General features: G+C 41.9%; 1 protein-coding gene across 1 annotated transcript in view; it reads left to right on the top strand.

Moving 5' to 3' along the window:
• The window catches only part of KNDC1 (kinase non-catalytic C-lobe domain containing 1), a 118,955-nt gene extending 105,247 nt beyond the window's left edge, over positions 1–13,708 (top strand). The window contains exons 24-30 of the mRNA XM_065408135.1: positions 2,446–2,658; positions 2,984–3,066; positions 4,360–4,510; positions 11,088–11,210; positions 11,334–11,393; positions 13,098–13,255; positions 13,477–13,708. Coding sequence (XP_065264207.1) covers positions 2,446–2,658; positions 2,984–3,066; positions 4,360–4,510; positions 11,088–11,210; positions 11,334–11,393; positions 13,098–13,255; positions 13,477–13,708 — 1,020 coding nt within the window. The remainder of the gene's footprint in view (positions 1–2,445; positions 2,659–2,983; positions 3,067–4,359; positions 4,511–11,087; positions 11,211–11,333; positions 11,394–13,097; positions 13,256–13,476) is intronic.
• The last annotated feature ends 4,576 nt before the right edge of the window (positions 13,709–18,284 follow it).

Below are 18,284 nucleotides of genomic sequence, written 5' to 3' on the forward strand. Positions count from 1 at the left end.
ATGCAGTGCGTTTTGAACATAGAGAACATACAGTAGGTCTAAATATCCAAAACTGTAAGTGAGTACAGCTCCATGAAGGTCATTGAAGATGCACCCCGTGACACAAGGCCTGATTTGAATGTTTTGAGGTGGAGATGTCACAGGCACAAATTCACGACTAGTTAGTGAGAAGTTATCCATGTAGAGGAGGGAACTCAACCTGTGAGAATGTATAGAGGTAGAAAAGGAGGAGGTGAAAGACTGAGCCCTAGTAGGGCCACCAACTGTGTGGGAGAGGAAGAAATGAGAGTTCCCAAGAGCAAGACAGAAGCTGAAGCCATCATAGGACAAAATAAACCTCCATATGTATTTTATAAACTAAAACTATCTCTATATCTTTTTTAGGCTACCTAGAAATAAATAAAATGGTTCCATTTATAGGTTTAGTTTTCTTGTTTTTATACCTACGTCATCAAAGCTGTGTACATGCACACTAACAAATTAGGTTTTTTACATTACTGGCAGTTAAATGTCAGAGCAAGCTTAACATAAATTGGGTATTCTCTCCCCTCTCCACTCAATAGTTTGTCAGCTTGGACAGCATGGGGCAAGGGACAGAGATTATTATTAAAAAAAATTGAAGTCTAGGGTATGTATTCTCCTTCACTAGTTCTTACAGTGTTATGGTAGCCTAAATCTGGGGCCCTAAATTCATTCAGTTTCGTCTTACATGAATTAAGTTCAAGAAAAGAATTCTATAGTCTGAAGAGACAAGAATCAGGGCCGGCTCTAGGCACCAGCAAAACAAGCTGGTGCTTGGGGCGGCACATTTTTAGGGGCGGCATGGCCGGCGCCACGGCACGCGAAACAGCTGATTCGTGCGCCGCTGCTCGCCCTCCCTCCCAGGCTCTCAAACCTGGGAGGGAGGGGGAGATCCTGAACGGCCGCGGCGTGCAAAACAGCTGATTCGCGCGCCGCTGCTCACCCTTCCTCCCAGGTTTGAGAGCCTGGGAGGGAAGGGGAGACTCCGAGTGGCCGCGGCGCGCGCGCCTCTTCTCCCCCTCCCTCCTAGGCTTGAGAGCCTGGGGGGAGGAGGCAGGGCTGGGGATTTGGGGAAGGGGCGGAGCCGAGGCGGGGGTGGGGTAAGAAAAAAACAGGGGGGGCGGCCAAAATTGTTTCTGCTTAGGGCGGCAAAAATCCTAGAGCCAGCCCTGACAAGAATGATTATTTAATACAAATTACAGCTAATTTAAAATTACATCATGTTAACTTATCACTGGCAACTGTAACCCTGTATAAGTTGAACAATCACATGATGCATTTATTGGAATGTCTAATTTTTATATCCTCAGGCACTGAAGTGGTAGGGTAGCAAAGATATTTTAATGAACAAATAGCAACAAGGGCACACTGTTGACTCATATCCAGCTTCTCGTCCACTGTAACCCCTAAGTCCTTTGCTGCAAATCCATCCACTATATCCTTCATGCTTGCATGACAACAGTTCCCAAAGTGGATTGTCCAACTCCAAAATGATTTCCCATTGACTGGTAGCAATCCAGCATTGCAAGTTGCAAGACAGTGCCATTGCCACTCGCTTTTCCACTGTCAGTGCAGCTCTCAGTCTGGTGTCCTTGCGCTTGAGGGTTGGGGCGAGCTCAGCACACCGATCCAGGATTGGGGCTTTGCACATCTGAAAGCTCTGCAGCCATTGCTCATCATCCGAAGTCTGCATTACAATGAAATCCCACCAGTTAGTGATCGTTTCTCAGGCTCAGAAGCAGCACTCCACCATCTGCAAATGCTTCATGAATGCCACCATCAACCTTGAACTGGTTTTTGCTGTGTCCCACAGCAATCTGTCCTCCACAAAATCATCATGTTCCCTGATGATTTGGTGGTTCTTGCAGCTCTGCAAATACTGGAGGATTGTGTGTCCTGTGCTTGCAACCCTCATCACAATAGTCCAGTGCTATGCAGGCTCTATGCGTCTGTCAAATGGCAGACAGTGAAGAATGCTACATGGGTGCTGGGAGATTTTTTAAAAAGGTGAAAATTATGGGATATAGATGACATTATGGGATGGAGAAAGTTGCATGCTGGGAAGTTGACCCCTTGCTCCCAGTCACCCTTGGATGACTTGTTTCTGCTCCACCATGCATTATCCAAACTTCCCAAAACAGAGTGCGCTGAACAGTGGCAAGTTGCACTCTGGGAATCTGCTGATGAGGTACAGCGTGGTGTACCAACACAAGCACTACTGGTAAGTATTCACAACGCCAATATAAGGAGCCAAGTATGCCTGCACAGAAGCAATATACTAACTGTGGTGGCTTTATGCCGACATAACTTGCATGAGCAAAAGTTTGCAGAGTAGACATTCCCTCAGTAAGTTATATTGAAGGGAGACACAATGTAGGCTTTAGGAAAGTTACAGCTGTAATAAGCTACTTTTTTCTTGTATAGAGCTTTAACTGGAAACTCGCCAAAGGAAATGGCCCTATTACACATCATCAGAAAGAAAGACCATACACAGTTGGGTCAGTTTTACCGAAGCCATGCTATTACAGTTCTACAGAAGAATTCTCTGGCTCTTATGCTAAAGCAAATGAAGGAGGATCTCTCTTAACTGAATATAGTGCACAAGAGCTTTGCTGTCAACTGACACTGTTACAACAGGTAAAAAGACTGGATTCTATTGCGAGTGAGGACAAATCAGTGTAAATGTTTATTGTGTAGTCACCCTTCTTCCTTCCCTCCCTCACCTATCCCCCATGTGTTGATTGCTATTTATTCTGAGGTTCACAACACCAATGGAAAAATAGCCCAATTTCCTCCCCAAGTCCCTGCAATGTCTGGAGTCACTAGTATCAGGAGTTCTGGTAATGGTTTCTCCTGAGAACCTTAGAGAAGAGAACATAGAGGAAGAAAAAGTATTTCTTGTGATACCTAAAATAATTGCCAAGCCTAATGATCACTATGATTTAATTTTTTGTCTGTGCAGGAAATGTTCCATAAATGCCATCCAGTACACTTCCTAAATTCAAGAGCACTTGGTGTCAAAGAGAAATGTACCACTGTACAAAAGTAAGTGGGTTACTTTTCCTATCCCCCCTTCCCTGCTGATGCATTGTTGATTTTTGTATTACACCCTATGTATATATGGAAAGTTGAAAATGGAGAATCTACATTGTCTTTCCATTATTCCTCACTGTGAATTTTCTTTTTACATTGAGTTTTATCCTTCAGATGACTTGTAAAATGAAGTTCAGCAGACCAAAAAATTTTCTTTAGGCCATATTGTCCAGGTGACTTGAAATCAGAGTAGATCAGGTCAAAAAATATTTGCTGAATATGTTTTTGAAAAGTATTGTGATTATGGAGATATACCTGTCTCATAGAACTGGAAGGGTCATCAAGTCCAGTCCCCTGCCTTCACTAGCAGGACCAATTTTTTTGCCCCCGATCCCTAAATGGCCCCCTCAAGGATTGAACTCACAACCCTGGGTTTAGCGGGCCAATGCTCAAACCACTGAGCTATCCTCCCCATGATATTTTTCAAGTATATATTGTTGTAATTATATCCATATAGATAGATAGATATATATGAATTATTCAATCAGTACTAAAAGATGGAAAAATAATGAAATTCTGTTTGTAAACATATAGGAATTTTATTGCAGGTTTTAAATAAAAGTGATTCAGATTTTTATTACTTGCCCGGCTCTAATCCAGAATAAATATTAACATTATCACCAGTTCACAAACAATCTTCATTATCCTTGTTTTTGTTTTAATTCATCTTAATTGGTATGTGGATTCAGTTAGTTTCTATCTAGTAATTGTTAATTGTGACATCTAGACTCTAGACATCTCTAAGAAAGGGGACACAAGCTGGATCTTTTGCCCTACCATTTAAAATCCAATAAAAATGCCATCTAGCTCCTACTGTGTTGTAGTGCAGACAGGACTCTCTTTTAGAATCTCATTTTTTTGTGTTCATGTTCATATTCCACAAAATAAAAGCCAGACTAACTTTTCAGTGAGTATGGCCATTTGACCACTATTTATGATGGGGGGAAATGCTTTGTGATTGTTAGTCAAACTAAAGAAATTGCTCAAGTTGCAAAACTTGTGATTTTTTTTTTTAAGTAGTCCCATCTGTAGATATGTACAATGTATGTTGGTACTGGAATTATAAAGTCTACATAGAAAAGAGAAATTAACGTATGATAGAAACCCAGCACATGCCCTTTTAAAATGTATAAATCAAGATTGTAACTAAACATGTTATTCATTTTAAAAATTATTAGAATGTTAACATCTTTTCCTTTATGTTTTGTAGTTGTAATGTCTAAATTCTCTGTTTGTGTTTCACAGAGCTGTTTCCACTGAATCACTGTCACTTAAAGTCTGTAACCTCTTTCTGCCAAATTGCATACAAGACAAGTACCTCTTACAGCTTTTAAGAAATGCAGACAATATCAGCACCTGGGTTGCTGCTGAAATTGTTACAAGTCATACTTCCAAGGTTTGCTATAATTTTGATTTGGTTATTAAATTAGGAAGTAGTTAATTATTTACTATTGTTTACTGTTTCTATATAGCAAACCTACACAAAAAGCCTGAAATATGCCTGCCAATGTGTTGGCAACAGTTTGTTGCACTGTTGTTGGCAGATCCGCTTAGTGTTTTGGATCTGTTCTGGTGGTGGGGTTAAAGACTTAATAGAATATAAGAATTCTTAATAGAAGATAAGATGTCTGACTTTCTGCTATTGAAATGGCCGCCTTAGCATTGAAAGGCTTTCTAACTAGAACTTTGAGAGGCAGGGTGCTGCAGTTCTGCTGCTGTTTTAGCTCAAGTAACAAATCCTAAAACAAAATGTACCTTTTTTTTTCCCTCTTCTAATTTCATTTTCTCACATTTCTAGTCTACTTTTAAGGTCAATTGAACTAATACTTTCCTCAAGAGAAAAAATAAAGCTTGATGTTTATTAAACATGAAGTCATTTTGTGCATTGGTATATACATTCTGAATGTCTTCATCAGAAATCTCTCCATTAACTTATTAATACAACATTTTCTAAATTAATTATGATAAAGTCAACAGAAACCAGTGGTCCCATAACAACTCATGGTGGGTGTTGGTAACAACTTTTGTATAAAAATTTGTGGTGACGACAGAGTTCAAGTTCCCAAACCCTAAGTTTTTATCTGCCAAGCAAATAGCATCACCACTGGCAGTGCAAGAAGTACTTAGGCTGCTCCCAATGCTTTAATGGTCAATTCCTTTCTGACCATGATTCTAGACCTGGAACTGAATCTGCCCATGCAGATTAAACCAGTCTAATCCAATTCCAAGTGGTCACCATACATTTAGTGAACATCACTGTGTGCATGATTTATTTTCTTTTTATATTGGAGACCTCCCTGGAGCATGTCTCCATAAGTGAGAATCATTAAGATAATATCTTCAGATAGGAGCCAGCTGCTCATTTGTTGATTTTCTGAAGCTATATTCTCAGTGAATTACCCCTCACCCTCTTACTCCTGAACAGAATATTTCTGTTTTGTCTTTCAATTGGCTATCATGGGAGTATTTTTACTTCCCACGTGAAGAGAGATGAGCACTCATACCTCAATAGGGGTAGTCTGTAATGTGTCTTAGGCCTTGTCTACACTACGAGAGTACTTCGATTTTAGTTAATTCGACTATGTGGAATCGATATTACTAAGTCGAACGTGTGTGTCCACACTAAGGACAGTAATTCGACTTTGTGAGACTTTGTGAGTCCACACTAACGGGGCAAGCGTCGACATTGGAAGCGGTGCACTGTGGGCAGCTATCCCACAGTTCCCGCAGTCCCCGCTGCCCATTGGAATTCTGGGTCGAGCCCCAAATGCCTTCTGGGTAAAAAAATGTGTCGAGGGTGCTTTTGGGCGCCTGTCGTCATCCGTCCGTCACTCACGCCCTCCCTCCCTCCCTCCCTGAAAGCGCCGGTGGGAAATCAGTTCGCGCGCTTTTCTGATTACTGACAGCGCGGACGCCACAGCAGTGCGAGCATGGATCCCGCTGCGACCATCGCTGCAGTTGTGGCAGTTCTCAACGCCTCGCAGCTTCTCCTCCACCTGTACCAGAGGCAGCTGCAGATCAATCATGAGAGGAGGCTACGGCACCACCGTGACGGCATGAAGTCGGACACTAGCTCCGACCTCTCTGAGAACATGAGACCCAGCGCCCAGGACATCTCGCTGTCACTGGGTCTTGTTGATACTGTTGAACGGCGATTCTGGGCCCGTGAAACAAGCACAGAATGGTGGGACCACATAGTGCTGCAGGTCTGGGATGAATCCCAGTGGCTGCGCAACTTTCGCATGCGGAAGGGGACTTTCCTCGAACTGTGTGAGTTGCTGTCCCCTGCCCTGAAGCGAAAGGACACCCGGATGCGGGCAGCCCTGACTGTCCAGAAGCGAGTGGCCATAGCCCTCTGGAAGCTCGCAACGCCAGACAGCTACCGGTCCGTCGCTAACCACTTTGGTGTGGGCAAGTCTACCGTGGGGGTTGCTGTTATGCAAGTAGCCAGGGCAATCGTCAAGCTACTGCTATCTAAGGTAGTGACCCTGGGAAACGTGGAGCTCATCAGAGATGGCTTTGCCGAGATGGGATTCCCAAACTGCGGTGGGGCTATAGATGGGACTCACATCCCTATCCTGGCACCGGACCAACAGGCCAGCCAGTACATCAACAGAAAGGGGTACTTTTCCATGGTGCTGCAAGCACTGGTGGACCATCGGGGACGTTTTACCAATATCTACGTTGGATGGCCTGGCAAGGTTCATGACGCTAGGGTGTTCAGGAACTCTGGTCTGTATAGACGGCTGCAGGAAGGTCTTTACTTCCCGGACCACAAAGTAACTGTTGGGGATGTGGAGATGCCTACAGTCATCCTCGGGGACCCTGCATACCCGCTAATGCCCTGGCTCATGAAGCCCTACACTGGCGCACTGGACTCAGGGAAAGAACTATTCAACTACCGGCTCAGCAAGTGCAGAATGGTGGTGGAGTGTGCTTTTGGCCGTCTCAAGGGGAGATGGAGAAGCCTACTCACTCGCTGTGATCTCAGCGAGACCAATATCCCCATTGTGATAGCTGCTTGCTGTGTGCTCCACAATTTGTGTGAGAGCAAGGGGGAGACCTTTATGGCGGGGTGGGAGCTTGAGGCAAATAGCCTGGCTTCTGATTACGTCCAGCCAGACAGCCGGGCGATTAGAAGATCCCAGCGGGACGCGCTGTGCATCAGGGAGGCTTTGAAAGCCAGGTTCCTGACTGAGCAGGGTCTCCAGTGACTGTTCACTTTGTGGACACAGATACTGAACCTGCCCCCGTTTCTTTACCCAGTTACTGTTGACTATCCTTCCAAGTTACATACCCCCTTCCCCACCTTCCCAACAAATAAAATCTGTTCCGTTTTGTTACTGAACAAGGTTCTCTTTCTTACTGTTTTCGCGGGAATGTTTTAAACCGGGGACGCAGACTGTGGCGGGGGGCTGGTTTATTGTTTTGATGCAAATGATGCTTCTAAACTCCGGGAATGACAGGCTCCGCAGTGCTGGATTGGTTGTTTCAACGCAGCCTGCCAGCAGTCCTGGGCGGGACTGCATGTATGTGTCGGCCAAGTGACTTTCTGGCAGGGGGCGGAGGGTAACAGATCCCCTGCTGCGTGGCTCTGTGATCCAGGATAAGGACCGCGGCAGAAGATCTGTAACTGCCCTCCCCCGCCACAAAGTCACAGATCAACCCCCTCGCACCCCAGAACATGAAAACCGCCTCCCAGACTGACCAGGGTAACTGGTGACTGTACTGTGTATGTGTCCTGATGCTGGACCTGCCCCCGCCTCTGTAGCCTGCTACAGGTGACTGTCCTGTCCAAGTAACAAACCCCTTCCCCCCCTTCAGACAGAATCCCCTCTAAAAGACACTCTCGGAAACAGTACTTAACAGAAACAGATGTTTTATTATGAACCGCACATGAAAAGGGGGGGAGGAAACTTGGACGTGGGCTATTGTGAGATGGGTAGGAAAGGGCTTTTCAAACTTTGGAACGAGAGCCTTCCATTGCTGCAGCAGTGTGCAGGGGCCGACTGAAAGTTTTAACGGCCCTTGCCGCCCCTCCTTCTTTGGACTTTTGGTGAGGGGGGTGTGGGACTTGGTGGCGGGGGAGGGCGGTTAGAGATAGACAGAAGCAGGGCTCTGTCCTCCTGCCTCCGGTCTTGCAGAACATCCACTAGGCGCCGGAGCGTCTCCGTTTGCTCCCTCATTAGTCCAAGCAGGGTTCGAGTAGCCTGCTGGTCCTCCTGGCGCCACCTCTCCTCCCGTTCCATGACTGCTCTGTGCATTTGTGACAAGTTCTCCCTCCACTGTGTCGTCTGGGCTGCCTGCTCTCGTGAGCACTCCATAAGTTCATAAAACATGTCTTCACGCGTCTTTCTCTTCCTTCTCCTAATCTGCGCTAGCCTCTGGGAGTGTGATGCCAGGCTGGGTTGGGAGACAGTCGCAGATGTGTCTGTGGGAATGGGAAAAAGGGAGTAAATTCCTGAGACAGATAAATGAAGTTGCTAACAAAGAACATAGTCTTTCTCTGTGAACAACACCATGCACTGGACCTTTCACATGCGCACACAGGACAAGGTCGAATTTTCGGCCCTCGCCTTCAGTGCCTGGGGTCTTGCAGTTGCGATCAGAGAAGCGTGGCAGGACACCTCTACTTTTGTTGCAGGAAAACATGGTAAGCCGTAGACTTGTGGCAGCTTAAAAATGTAATAGTAGCACTGGGCTCCTTTCGCACTGAATGCAAGGCCACTCTCTGCTGGCAGCAATCAGGGAAGCATGAGCTCTGCCCCTGTCCCACCACCTCGCGGCTGTCCCCGGGAAAGATCACTGTATGCTGCCCCTCTGCCGCCTCCACCGCGTGGCTGTAAAGCAGTCCCAATACTAACATTCCCCTCCCTAATTTAAAGCAGGGCGTCATGTGCGATATAACTCTAATGAGGATCTCGGAGAGCGAGAGGGGAAGAATGCTTCGGGAGACCATGCAGAGGCCAGGGCCGTATGCCGCCATGCTGTGCCGTGCCATGATCCCAGACTACTTACTGGACTCATGGCGTGGGAACGTGTGTTACCACGGTGGACCAGTTATGTTAAAATTACATGTTTAGATGTTTAAAGCACTCACTGCTTGATCCTTCCCCTGATTCGGTGTCCGGGGTAACGGCTGTGGATGGTTGGTAGGGGATCTCGGTAAGGGTGATGAAGAGCTCCTGGCTGTCGGGGAAATCAGTGGTGCAAGCGCTGTCGACTGCCTCGTCCTCCTCATCTCCTTCCTCATCTTCCCCGTCCGCTAACATTTCCGACGAGGAACCGGCCGTGGACAGTATCCCATCCTCTGAGTCCACGGTCACTGGTGGGGTAGTGGTGGCGGCCGCACCTAGGATGGAATGCAGTGCCTCGTAGAAACGTGATGTGTGGGGCTGGGATCCGGAGCGTCGGTTTGCCTCTTTGGTTTTTTGGTAGCCTTGTCTCAGCTCCCTGATTTTCACGCGGCACTGCGTTGCATCCCGGCTGTATCCTCTCTCTGCCATGGCTTTAGAGATCTTCTCGTAGATCTTTGCATTCCTTCTTTTGGAGCGCAGCTCTGAAAGCACGGACTCATCGCCCCACACAGCGATGAGATCCAAGACTTCCCGATCAGTCCATGCTGGGGCCCTCTTTCTATTAGATTGCACGGCCATCTCTGCTGGAGAGCTCTGCATCGTTGCCAGTGCTGCTGAGCTCTCCACGCTGTCCAAACAGAAAATGAGATTCAAACTGCCCAGACAGGAAAAGGAATTCAAATTTTCCCGGGGCTTTTCCTGTGTGGCTGGTCAGAGCATCCGAGCTCGAAGTGCTGTCCAGAGCGTCAACAGAGTGGTGCACTGTGGGATAGCTCCCGGAGCTATTACCGTCGATTTCCATCCACACCTAGCCTAATTCGATATTGCCATTTCGAATTTAGCGCTACTCCTCTCGTTTTCGAGGAGTACAGAAGTCGAATTTAAGACAGCTCTATGTCGAATTAAATAGCTTCGTGGTGTGGACGGGTGCGGGGTTAATTCGATGTAACGGCGCTAAATTCGATATAAACTCCTAGTGTAGACCAGGCCTTAGAATGATAAGTTATGGGAGCTCCATCCAGGTCTGCAAATCCACCCCAAAGTGGTAATCCATAAAAATAGGTACCTTCAAAGAACAACAATTACAGGTGACTAATTACCTCATATTCCTCTGTGTTCAGTCAGACTATTTGTGCAATAAAGAACTCTAGTATAACAACTTTATCATGGACTTTTGATATTTTCATTAACCTTAAGAGAGTATGAAAGGTTTGTCACCAAACCCCCAAATTGTAATTACCTTATAACTGTTGCTGTTGTTTTTGTTTGTTTACTTGTTTGTCTATCGCACTTCTCAGAAACATACAAATTGGAGAGCAGCTTTTGCTGCTTTTGAAAACAAAGCCTGAGATGGGGTAATTTATCAGAATATGGCAGCCATAACATACAGTTCTCTAATCCTCTGTCAATTTTGAGTATAGTATTATTCAGTTTGTTGTTGTAATTTAGCCAATCAGAATGTAACAAAGTCTATTTATTTTGCCAACTTTTAACATGCCAGTTTATACAATTGGTACTACACTTGAACTCATTTAGATGAGTGATGTTCATTTAGTCCCTCACTTGTTCCCAATTGTTTCTGTCCTTTTGCCTCCTTAGAATTAATTACCGTATGTCTTCCCACCCAGTTAAGAGTTTTAGAATCAAGAGTTTTACTGGCAGTAGAGTTGCAATTTGGCCTTTGGACTATGTCCTCAATGGAAATAAAATGGTATCCTGCTTAAGTTTCTTCATAGCAATTGGCTTCATGTGATGACTCTCAAACATATTATTTGTTTTAGCTCCAGCAAATTATTATTATTTATTATTTGTATTACCGTAATGCCTAAGACCCCTTGTCATGGACCAGACCAGTGTGATGTAGTAGATTTTAATATTTAACTTTATTTTTTCCAGTTGCAGGTGAATTTACTATCAAAATTTCTCCTTATAGCAAAATCTTGCTATGAACAAAGAAATTTTGCTACCGCAATGCAAATATTAAGAGGGCTGGAAAATCTTATAGTACGACAGCTACCAGTAAGTGAGACTTTTGGACTTTTTTCCCCCCATGTAGCTATTTTGTTTTTAGCAAAAGTAAGTCTGTTCCATTAACAAGATTAATTTGAAAAGTTATCAAAGTATTTTATTTCCTTTTTTAAGGCTTGGAAAATTTTACCATCAAAAGTGTCTGAAATAATGGAAGAACTTAAGGCTGTTGAGGTACAGTATGAGTCTCTCATGTGAAATACTTATGTGACACTTCATTAGGTCTCTTTGCTGGACTGAAGCCAAAATACAGTTTATACTGTATAAAAAATTGTTTCTTGTTTAATGACTTCCACATAAACTTGATTACTTTGCAGTTGACTGTTTGGGTTTTTCCACCTGCCAAGACCAAAATGCCAACCTGGGCTTTGAAAGTCAAGTTGCATTTTTTTCTGGCTTGCATCTAATTGCCAGAAATTAATATTGTGCAACTAGCACTTAATTAACAATTATTTTGATGATAGTCAGGGCAGAACAGTTCACTCTCCCATAGGTATGTTGATGCTACAGAGGTAACAGAAGTAAAATTACTAACAATAAGATCTGGTTAGAATTTTATAATGAAATTTTGTCTACATTTGGCCTATTGGAAAACTGTTAGGTTTTTTTGTGTGAAAAGACTTCAGTTTTCTTCAATTTCCTTTTTTCAATAAAAAGGAAAATTAGACCATTACAAAACGTAACAGGCAAATGCTTTGGAATTTACCAAAAGTTTCTGCAGAATTCTTTCCTTTTTTCAACCAGATCCATTGACCATTTATTTTAGTTAATAAATCAGCAGTTATGGCCAAATGCACACAGGGAGCAAATATTTTGTGTGGGAACGCTGCCGTTTTAACAATGACTTTTCTGACCACAAATCTTTAAGAATACAAAGAGCCCAAATTATCAGACAAACCCAAAAGAAAACTAAATAAATTTAGCCTTGCAGTATGCAAGATCTCCAAGCCCATGGTGAGCAAGCTGCAGCCCATCAGGGCAAGCTGCTGGCGGGCCGCCAGACCATTTGTTTACATTTGCGTGGCTGCCCGCAGCTCCCAGTGGATAACCCACCGCTGCTCTAAGCTCAAGCTCTAGCTGACTGCCAAGGGAGAAAAATGCGAAGGCAGGGATGCTCAGTTCAGTCTTACCAAATAACACCTGGGACTATTTAGCCCAAAACAAAGGCCAGTCTACTTACTCACCAAGGGACTCAGGAATACCTCAGTTGTCAGCAGTACCCCAGACTGCTAGTAGTGCTAATAAAATCATCTTGGACATCTTATCTTGCTCCATTATTTAGGCTTTTGATGCAAGGCCTAACCCATTGCCACTTTTTAAAGATGCCACATACCAAGAGTTAAATGTTAACACTTTCACTCTAGTATTTTGTAAAACTCTATTTTGAATGACTGAAAACAAGGGCAGAGATTTTCAGAGCCAGCTAGGAGATTGGCACCCAGCTCCTATTAATTTCAAAGGGAATTACATAGCTGTGTTCCCTAGTGACCTTTGAAAATCTCAAACAACATCTCTCAGTAATTGTCATAACATTTCATAACTAACTTTATGTACTTGTGAAACTGAGTTTGCTTAGCCCTAAGGTGCATTCTGTGATTCCAGCTATAACATGTTGGTTGTAAATTAGAAATGTTTATTAAGAATTCCATATGGGCTATCTTCTAATTAAAGTAACTTTTGTTCCATACTCTACCTTAATTGAGCTGCCACCAGGTTGATAAAATGCATTATCTCCTTCATCTCTATTTTAATTTCTATAGTGTACATGAAAAAATTACTGTAAAACAAAAATGTTTGTTAAAGACATAAAACCGAGGACTACTTTATGAAGCCTGCTCTGACATTTATCACGCGCTTTCCTTGTGTAAATTATACCAGGTGTTTTTAAAAAGTGACAGTTTGTGTTTGATGGAAGGAGAGAGATTCAAAACGCTCCCTACAATTCCATCAGCCCATGTTCTGGCCATGCACGTCCAGCAGCTTGAAACTGGAGGATTTACTATGACAAACGGAGCTCATAAGTGGACTAAACTTAGGTAATTATTTTAATTATACATATGTCACCTATATTGTCTAGTGAGTCATAAGAAGTAACACATCAGTGCACTTTTGGCAGTTTAAAACACTTCAGTCGTTTTGGCAACTTATTAAAGAGACAAATACTGTACAAATGGATGCCATGTGCCTTTGGATTTCCTTTTAATGTTTTATTATCAGCACTAAAGCAGACTAATGTTTTTCTCTATTTTCTTTAAAGAAACATTGCAAAAGTTGTGAGCCAGGTTCATGCATTTCAAGAAAATCCCTATACCTTTACTACAGATTTCAAGCTCCAGTCTTACCTCAAACAAAGAATAGCTCATTTTAATGATGCAGATATTTCTGCTTTAGCAGCTGACAACTGTGCCAACTTCCATCAGATACCAGCTGAAAAACATTCCCGAAAAATTCAGGACACATTGCGCAGAATGAAGGCAACATTTCAATAATTGTTTACATTTTACCTGCTTGTTTAATTCTAACTCCTGCGTATAAAACTGTGGATGAAAATGGCTTCGGCTCCTGTATCAATTCCCAAGCAAACACTCGAGTGAAAGTAGTTTTAAAACTATCTAAAACAGTATCTATCTGAAATGGATATATTTCTTATCACAGAATCATAAAATGCTAGCTAATGAAAAATCTTAGACCTAAGAAACGGGAAAAAAGAATGACTAGTCTCTAGTATGAAAATAGTCCTTAGATGATGTCAGAAGAGAAGTAATGTGTAAAGAAGCTAATGTTTCAACTTTCAGTGCTGCTTTGGCCTAAGAGAATTCATATTATAATTGACAAAACATAGATTATATTTTTTATGTAAGCACTGTACATTTGTAGCCTGTCACTATGTATTTGAATGTATGGATATAGATCCTCTGCTAGCCTTATATTTTTGATGGGTTTTGCTTTTGTCTTAGTTTTAAATTATGAATGTCAAAACTACACTCTTGATTTTGAGTGATGGAGAATCTTCCCATTGGACATCAAGACAGAATAAGTAAAAAGGGAAACACTGCACTGTGTATTTTTAATTCCCTTGAGCCAGCCTATCTCTATATAAAACTCAGATCTGAATCAACATTTTACCACTGTGTTGATCTGCTTCTGCCTTCATGGCCTAATGAAAAGAGTAATTTTTAAGGCTTGCTTGCTTCATCTCCAGTTGTGATAAGTAATAGTTGTAAAATCTGTATGTGAGTTTACATGAACATGATTATGCCTTGTGCTGAGGTTACTTCCCTAGTATTGCAATGTTCAAAAGTATGATAACACAAAATAACTTTGCATCAAATTTGTAACTACATCATGCCAAAAGTTGGTATTTATAATATTTTTACAGTGAGCTGTGCTTATAAAACACTCTGACTGGCAATGAAATGTGGTGCTATAGCTAGAAAGTTCATTAAAGTACCCCAGGCTTATGCAAAATCTCTAAAACGTTGTCTGTATCTTGTTGATAATGCTAAGTATTTCTGTATTGTTTTCAGAGGGGTGGGGTCTTAATGTTACCAAAAAACAGCTAAAATAAACAAGTAAAATGCATTTCTCAGATCATAAAGTGGTGGTGTCAGAACTGTGTTTCAAAAAGGAGAAGCATCCTGTTGAAATCCCAGGTATGAATTGATTGCATGGAAATATTCTTGTAATTGGAGTGTTCTCCTGGTCATGTTCACTGTAATGACATTTATTCTGTATTGTTTAGAAAGACTTAAGATCTTTAGCTACAGAAGAAAATGGCTTACTAATAAGAAATTGGGAGATGCACACTTGTAGTATTTTGTAAATTATAACATAAATTTCTAGTGTAACACCCTGCTGCTGCTGAATTTGTAAATATTCAATAGAAAATGCATGTGCATGTGTTTAAGTTGTGGTTTGTGTCCAATGTTTAAGAGAAAAAGATCCCAATCCGATGGCAATATATGATCACCAACTTCCTGCTCCCCTTTCCCCCAGGGTGTGTTAATTCTTTCCATTAACTACTACAATTATTTTTTCACACTGTGATGTATTTTCAACACAAGGCCAAATTTGTGCTCTGTTACTGGTGTAACTGAGAACAGATCTCTGTCTGTGATCAGGCAGTTTTTGCATAAATCTTTGTCATTAAGAAGCAATTCTGTGAATCCTGAATCACAACTAAAGGAGTAAAATTTGTTGCTATCTTTTGATTGTGTTCATAGAATATATTTGCAACATAAAAAGTACTGTAGTTTGAAGTATTCTTACATTACTACAGTATATGAAGAAAGATGGCAATAACAGATGTAGAATTGCCAGACAAATCTTTCTAAAATAGATTATCTATCTTATTTTAACTTGTTCTTAATTATCTTTAGTTGTTGGCTTTTTCTCAATCAAAAAGTTGCCATCCACTTAAAAGCTACATCTTGTCAGAGCAAAATAGCAGTGATTAAATCCATAAAGTGATTTAAGCTCCACCAGCGTGAAGGGCCAAACAGTTTAGTTGATGCATTTTTGTACAACCAGCAGTTTGTTAGGGTCAGTCAGATTATTGTAAAATCTTTTGTGTTTATTTAGCATTTATATTTTAAAAGATGAAGTGTGCTCTGCACCTGTGTGAGCAAGTTAATATTTCAGTTAAACCCTTTACCTGCACTTATAGGACTACTATGCCAAGGAAATATTGTGGTTGTTCCATGAAAATGACTGATACTATTCAAGCATCTAAAACTGATTTCATACCTTCTATATATTGCTTCAGTATATTACACTTAAATGTATAGAATTACTCTTGCAGTACTTTTATATGGTGGAAAGTTATGTTCTTGCCAATCAGATATTAAACTTTTAGATTTTGTATTTAATAAAGATATCATCATCCCAAAATCAGAAATAAAATATTTAATGTAAATAAAAATTGCTGAAAATAATTGTTTCACAGGGAAACCGCTCTTTGGGCATTACTATAAGCAAATTGCATATATGCTGCATGACCGTTTTTTAAATAAAATTGTTTCTAGACAGGTTTCATTTAGTTGTATGCTGCTTGTTGACACAAATACATGACTGATTTGTAGGCTGGAATGAGCCAAAGTTTTCTCTGTTGGTATACTTCCTACTGACATGTGAACTCTCTGACGTCAATAGAAATTGCACCTGTGTAACTGAAGGCAGAATTTGAACGTCCTGTCCAAGGAATAAGTTCTACACTCCTTACTCAGGCAAAACTCTCATTGATTTCAATGAGAGTTTTGCCTAAGTACTATAGGATCTGGTCCTACATTCGCCTCCCAATCCTTGAGGAGTTATACATGTCCATCCCCACCAAGTGAGCTTAAATAAAGCCAAAACCTTTAAAATTGCAGATTGTCAACTCATTAAAATTCTCTAGCATACTTTGCATGGTAAGAAAAAGCAATAAATATACTCCTAAAGTTTACAACATAAAACTAATTAATTAATGGCTCTATTACCAAAATATATAGAACCAAATCCTCCAGTGTTACACAGTCACTTTGTGCTCTGCTACTGGCAGAATCTGGCCCTAAAGCTAAGTTAACTGATGGGCTCCACATGCTGAAGGGTGATTGTTCCATGATGTAGATCCAGTGTAGAGGCTTTTACACCACTCCCCCAGCCCTGCTGGTCACATAAAGTGGACAAGAAGGTGTGGCCAGAGGAAAGTGAGAGAGGTCAGGACCTTCCTGCATCCCCAGTTGTGTTTTCAGCCCTTTGTGGCTGTTACATAGGGAATGTCTACATTGCAGAAACACCCATGGCTGGCCTGTGTCAGCTGATTCTAGCTTGTGGGGCTACAGAGCTGTTGAATTACAGTGTAGATGGTCCTGCTGGAGTCCAGGCTCTGGGACCCCATGAGTGGGGAGAGTCCCAGAGCCCAGGCTCCAGCCTGAGCCTGACTATCTACACCACAATTACACAGCCCCAGAGCCCAATCAGCCACAGGTGTTTAATTGCATTGTAGACTTATGCATACGTTACAGCAGCCTTCAGGCTATCTGTATGCTGGTGCAATTCCCTTGATTTCTGGGTAGTTACTCCAGACTTACTCCAGTGTAAGTGAGAGATAGATTAAGCCCCAGAAACCCAGGAACGCACTGCATTTGTGCAATAAAAACTGAAAAATAGGACACATTAAATGTTGAATCCAAAGTCTGTGTGGCCTGAAGCTGTTTAATAAAAACACTAGAAAAATCATTTGAAATCTATGCCTGGGAATTTCCACTTTGGGTGTGTGTGTATAGAGAGACGCACAAATTGCAGGTAGTCTCCTGCGGGATTTTGTGATTCTTAAAGGGAGCAAATTCTGTATGTAACCTGACTGAGATCTTTGCTTTTCTGGTTTTTCTACTTTGTTCCTCCTGTTTTGAGTTGATTTCAGGGGTCTTGTTGAGACATTTTGGCTCCTGTTTTTGAGTTTTGTATATAATACACAGGCTTAATGCAATATGGAACCCTTTTCTGAATGTCACATTGAAAAATCTACAATTATTTGAGGGAAACTCAGTAATTTTGCAGTGCTGAATATGCACTTTAAACATACAAATGGATATATGCATTGACTATAATGGTGGTGGGATCAGGGTGAAGGGCTATTCTTCCTACACTTGCGTGATTGTAGCAATTTGTAATGTGTGGAATGCTCAAGCATCTAAGGAACTTTTCCATCACATTTTTTTTTCAGTTGAAGGGATTAGTCCATAACTTGAGTTCTTGAGATTAAAACAATAACGAAACACTTTTAAAGGCCAATTTGTACTTTAGAGGACTCTCCAGGCTTTTGGAAATAAAGTTAATGGCAGAAATCTATCAATCTTGGGATTAATAGGGCACTAATATCCACGCACAAGTTGTCTCTCCAACCCCTGCAAAAGGGGATGGGAAGCATAACTTTTAAAAACAAATTATCAACAATGTAACTTTTGTAAGGGAAAAATCCCTTCAGCATTCAAAGGAAATAATTTCATTGTATTGCATTTAATGCTGTGAATAGGTATCTCTCTACCACTAGTGGGAGGCTGTGCTGGATATCTTGGGATGGAG

Source organism: Emys orbicularis, chromosome 7 (genome assembly GCF_028017835.1).
Source record: "Emys orbicularis isolate rEmyOrb1 chromosome 7, rEmyOrb1.hap1, whole genome shotgun sequence".
Lineage (NCBI taxonomy): Eukaryota > Metazoa > Chordata > Testudines > Emydidae > Emys > Emys orbicularis.